We start from the raw sequence: 6,000 nt of genomic DNA, 5'->3' as shown, positions 1-6,000 counted from the left end.
AAGTCGAGGTGCATTAGCAAATGATGCCCTTGAGTGGTAGCAAGACTGCTTGCAGGTGGAGATACAAGAACATGCTCATATAGCTTAAGAAGATGAAAGAAACTGCTCTTTAAACCCTAGCTGGAGAACAAATTTTGATGGTTTTTAGGTTGAAAAAAATTGTTATTGCCATTAACCACCAGATTATATGAATACTGTGGTATAGGTCTAACCATATTGAAAGGAAAGGGAAATTCTAAATTCTGGAGTATAGGTCTATATGATACAAGGCTTCAAGAGAGAATTATGGGTTTAAGAGCTCAGTCAGTCTCACATTGGATTTAAATATTTTTTTTTTTTGGTAGATTTCGGTGTTTTGAATTAATGTTAACCATTTTGGCCTGAATAATTTTTTTAATATATAATTCAAGTCAAAATAGGTTATGATGCAAATCAACATTTTTAATTATATACAGTAATTAAAACAGTCAAAATACTCTCCCATGTGGTTCATGAGCGTACCGTGACATGTGATGCTTAATCAAAAGGAACATCGTATTTTAGGTAAAAAGCCACAGTACCAATTCTCACAGCATTTTAGTTACATTACAGTAAACACCTGACTGCAGCAACACAATAAGTTACATATCAAGGACGTGTGATAAGAAAACACAATTAATTCAGAGGGGATACTTTAAGTTTCTTTACAAAAAGGAGAATAGATAGGGAGAAAGTTATATAAAATTCCATACATAGACATATTTACTGTACAATAAATAAGACTATACTGTATAATTCCTCTTTAAGGATAGTACACACAAGGACAAAAGTATTTCTGCCTCATGGGTATTTAAATAACACACTATTTGTGACATACGGTGTTTGAACTCAAAAGAATGAGGGAAATAATTTTCATAATAAAATAATTCCAAATGAAATGTAACCATGTTGGTAATGAAGAGAAAATATCACAAATTCAGGTTCATATGCACTGTATAAACTTTTTCCGAGCCTTCTGAATATCAGTAGCACCACTACCATCCTCGATATTAACATATAATGAAAGCAAATGTATATTGATCAGCCATATTAACAATTTGGGGAATACAAAAATATTCTATGACAACTATTTACAAGCAAGACACCAAAATGAACTACTCATTGTATTACATATCTACAGCAAAATACTGTACCAGACTTTTAATGTAAATTCTTTTTTTTAAATCTAAAGTCATACATTCTTGAGAATGAATACTCTAGCGCATTTAAAAGTTTTTTGTACAATTAACCTATTATCTTTTGACAAGATTTATATACAATTAAACTGCTAGCAAGTAACTTAAAATGTTGACAGCAAACATAAATGAATAATCTTGTTTTTTGTGACATTATCATTAAAAAGTTGAAAGTTAACGGAAAATATATTTAAAGACAATACACCAAATACTAAGCTATATTACCGTTAGGAAGCAAATTATTAGATGAATTGTTTAGTTTCAATTACAAACATTTATCACAGTGAATTTAAAACCAATGAAATGCTTTTGATATACTGTATATCTTTTCCAACTTCCTAATATAAGTTGTGGTGATAATGAAGTGTAGAAAAATTATTTGGATGTACTACTGGTAATGTTTAATGTTTGATAGCAATAGTGGTTGTTTATATCTGTACTTTTTTGTTTATGTGGTTATTATACAAGTGTTACTTAATATACATTTATTGTATTACCAACTATGGAGCCACATGTCAAGACCATCAGTTATTGGCTATCCCCAGAATTTCGTGTCCTCCAGGGGTTACTCTGTTGTACAATTTAATTAGGTGGAAAAAAAATGTCCTACTCTGTTGACTTTGTGTGACAGGTGAACATACCATGGAGGGCATGTGCCGAGTGTAAGCAAACTTTTCATCAACCATAATTTTTGTCCCAGAGTGTAAGCAAACTTTTCATCAACCATAATTTTTATCCCCTTAAAGTTAATCAACCACTTGAAAGACTGAATATGGATTTTTAAAGGACCTCGGCCGAGCACAAATAGGAATGTTGTTGATGGGTATCAAAGGTTACCTTTTGTGGTTAAGACTGCTTCAACTATCCCTACCTTTTCTTAGAAGTTTGAAATGCCTGCCTCTATCCACTTACGAAAGACGAGCATCTTTTATAAACAAACTTTTACAGTTTGGTTAATGAAGGAACTGCTTGAAGCTGAACCACAAACAAAAGTTCCCAGATGCTCTCCGCTCAATAATGCTCATTAATGTGTACTGCATCTAATGCTACACCATGTGAGAAGCTCTAGAACTATTTAAGTCATTCTTCTACTGGTATGTTGGCATCATCTTGGTTGGGCTACCCTGGCCCCTTCTAAGTGAAGTCACATCTGGATGAACTAGGGTAAAGACCCAATGGTTTAAGTGGAGCTCTTTCAAGCACATACATTTTATGCCCATATTCATCCACTAAAATGAAGAGGAGGCCATGGTCAACTGGAGACTTAGCCCAGTGGAGGCACCCATTCATGTGGAATTCAAGAACACTCCAGGGATGGTATTAAAGATGCTTTAACTTCTACGGGAGAGCTCCTTGGGACTCCTATGACTGAAGCCTTTGCTACATATAGATATTCCAGTTTCTTTAACCTCCTTTAAAAATGATGGAGAGCAAGAGGCGGCTCCTGTGATTTCATTGATGAGATCTGGATGTATAATCGACTTGATCTGTAATTATGACTTATAAGGGATATACAGTAGTTAGTATAATATGGAAGGGGTAAATGTGGTAATATGGAAGGGGTAAATGTGGTGGTGATAATGTAAAGGAAGATGCTTTGGATGTCCACCTTGTAGTGTTTTGTTTGATAGCAGAAGTGGCTGTTTACTCTGTCGTTTTATATTGTGTGGTTATTATATACAATTGTTTACTTTATTGTACTCTTGTTGTTAACCTACTGTTGTTTATTATTGCTTATGCATGTGTTCTATAGTTATTCAAGTACTTTAACCTGCTTGAGTAAATTTGTGTTAAAAGTATTTATGTTGAACAAAGCCAAGATATACGGTTTGTGTTTATCACTACACAGGTTGAAATAACCAAATGAAAATATTTAAGTATACCAAAAAAAAAAAAATAGACTTTTTAGACAATACCAATGAACTATCGGGCATTAACATTTTCTTAAGTAAGCTGACTGTCCTTTGAAAGTATCTAAGTAAACACTATTGAGAAACTTAAACTACTTTGAAGTTTGTTGCATGAAACTTTGATAATTATGAAGCTAGATAAGTGCGTGAAAGAGGATACGAACTCCTCTCTATTTACTGTTCATAAAATGAGAGTTCAAAACTAAACCTAGAACACCAATTTCACTAAAATAACTCTTAAACAGTATCAATAAATCTTCAAGGCTCTAATTGCAATCAATTGAGTCAGTAATACTTTACAAATTTCTTCGCTAATCACTAAAACATTGAATAACTAGTTAGAGTTATACACAACTAACAGTATACAGGCAAAAATAACAGTAATACAACTTATTTTGTCTAAACAAAGCATAAAATTGTTAATATGGCTGAAGATATCAAATGCTATTCATTCAGATATTGAAATTTACTATTTTTGGAGAATCTGATATTTTTTATTTTCATTACTTCAGTGGAGTACAAGCCAATTCTAGACTAAGCAATATTAGGCGCATTGTTTTATAACAGCTGATTCATACTGTCTGTACTGTATTTTGTTTTTTTGCCAATCATATTAAAGGTGTCCATATTAACTGACCAATCCTCTATAACTCAATTCACAAGCTTTAACAATTGTGACTACAGTTAAACTGTGGCTACACTACAATTTATAGAATGCTGAATCTGGAACATCTAAAAAAGAATTTATCAACATCCAAAACTGCACTGTTGCAAAGGTTGTAAGATAAACAACAAAATATGACACTAACACCTATTAAATCATTAAATTCTAAATAAAGGAAATAATTGATAAAGTATATATACAAAATCTTCTCTATGTACATCAACAACAACTGGCTGTAAAGGGGCTGGTTGTTCACGGAATGTTGGCAACTTTTGGTACAACCTTCTAAGACAACCTTCAGCACAATATTTAAGAGGAGATACTTTTCCTTCAGTATGCGAATTGAATAGGACCAACAGAGGCACATATGGTTAACAGCTCAAAATAGTTTTTACAGTTTCAATATAAATTATAGTATACTATACATTACTAATTACAGTAGAAATCTGCATAATTAACAATTTAAACTACTACAATTCTCCAATTACTTCAGCTGATTTCCAAGTTTAGCCGTCTTGAAATCAGAACGAAGCTGAATGAAACTGGCTAGAACAGTTCGATCAAGACCACTCTGAAAAGTGGAAAAAAGAAATTAATTTCTAATACACTGATTTTGAAATATGAAATCTCTACATGGGAATACAGGTCTTCAACTTTACTTGAAAACATTCGGAGGTACAAACACAAATCTAACTGAAAATAACAAAGATAAAGAAATACTGTAGTGAAACAATATTATATCATTTAATACAGAAAGCAAAATGACATTCGTAATGACCTCATATCCATTTCATATGAAACCCGGCTGTTTGTTGACTTTTGTAGCTTAATTCGACTCGCAAGCAATGACTTGGGAACCTAATTGGTTCCAAGAAGCTGTTTGTAACTGAAATTGTTTGCAAGTTGAAAAAAAAGGCAGCAACTTGGTGAGGGCAGTGAGTAATTTTACCGGGTGGGCCCATCAATAGTTTGTGGTTATTTCTATTGCCTAACCTCCCAAAAATAGCAGTGTATGACTGAATCTAGAAACTATGTCGTAAATTCCTTATTTATATAATCAACAACTAAATCTAAATAATGAACAGTACTGAATTACTATACAGAAGGTCCTAGACTTACAAACTTAATTGATTCCAAGAAGCTGTTTTTAAGTCGAGGTCCTTCTGTATAGTAATACAGTACAGTATTTTGATATAGTTGTTGATTATATACTAAAGAATTCACGATATGGTTTCTAGATAGTCATACCCTGCTATTTATAGAGGGTTAGGTAATAGAGTTAAACACAAACTATTGATGGGCCCACCAGGTAAACTTACTCGCTGCCCACGCCAAGTTGCCGCCATTTTTTTCAACTATGTTTTAAGCAGCACAATTAGCTAGCATGGTCCGAAGTTCTTTTAATACCCTGTTAAGTTTCTTTACATTTTGGGTTCTTTCCCTTTCGTCTCTTCCCACCTAACTGTCCAAGTGATTTAACTTCATCTTGTTTACATTTTATTATTCTAATCTAAGAATGAATCCTTAAACCCTATGAGAATCTAGAGATGTGACTGTGGTCTAACTATGCCAAACTCTAATAATAACCATGACAGTGAAATAAAATTTCTACTATATGAAATTTAAAAAGTATTTTTGTTACCCACTCTGTCAGTCTAATAGCCTATCCAGGATAAGTGTGGTGCGTATTTTATAGTACAAAACTGAAGAGTTCAGTATAAGAAATACAGTAAAACTGCTGTATAATGGCCACAAGGTAATACTGTCAATATATTTATGACCATAATCATAATGATGATAAACCGTAATAAAAACATTAAATAACCATTTGGTATAAAACACTCACTGTTGATCATCTATTTTATAACTTTTTATTGACTAAAATTTTTTTTAAAGGGATCTCTATGATAACTTTTATTATAAGATATGCTCATATTTATCCAGGCTATTTTAAAGTGACTCAAGCATTTAATTTATAACCAGTATTTCTATCTTCTCTGTCTAGAAGCTAATTCTAAATTTGCCATTTTAAAATTTAAATGAAGTTCTCTAGATACAGTATATGGTAAACTGGTACCACCACGTACGGCATGATTTGGCACTAAATAAAAATCTGGTAATGTAGATTGCATGGCAAAAATATTAATAAGCAATAAGATACATTATCATTAAACTCTCTCGCCCTGAAAAAATAAGAAAAGCTTATACAGAT

At 32.5% G+C, this 6,000-nt stretch overlaps 1 protein-coding gene across 1 annotated transcript in view; it reads right to left on the bottom strand.

Moving 5' to 3' along the window:
- Positions 1-654: 654 nt before the first annotated feature.
- Sec10 (Exocyst complex component Sec10) overlaps positions 655-6,000 on the bottom strand; it is an 83,644-nt gene continuing 78,298 nt past the window's right edge. The window contains exon 16 of the mRNA XM_068378401.1: positions 655-4,359. Coding sequence (XP_068234502.1) covers positions 4,273-4,359 — 87 coding nt within the window. The 3' untranslated portion in view covers positions 655-4,272. The remainder of the gene's footprint in view (positions 4,360-6,000) is intronic.

The sequence above is a fragment of the Palaemon carinicauda genome, chromosome 8 (genome assembly GCF_036898095.1).
Source record: "Palaemon carinicauda isolate YSFRI2023 chromosome 8, ASM3689809v2, whole genome shotgun sequence".
NCBI classification, from domain to species: Eukaryota; Metazoa; Arthropoda; class Malacostraca; order Decapoda; family Palaemonidae; genus Palaemon; species Palaemon carinicauda.
The sequence above is the reverse complement of the archived record's forward strand: the minus strand, read 5'-3'. Positions and strand labels throughout refer to the sequence as shown.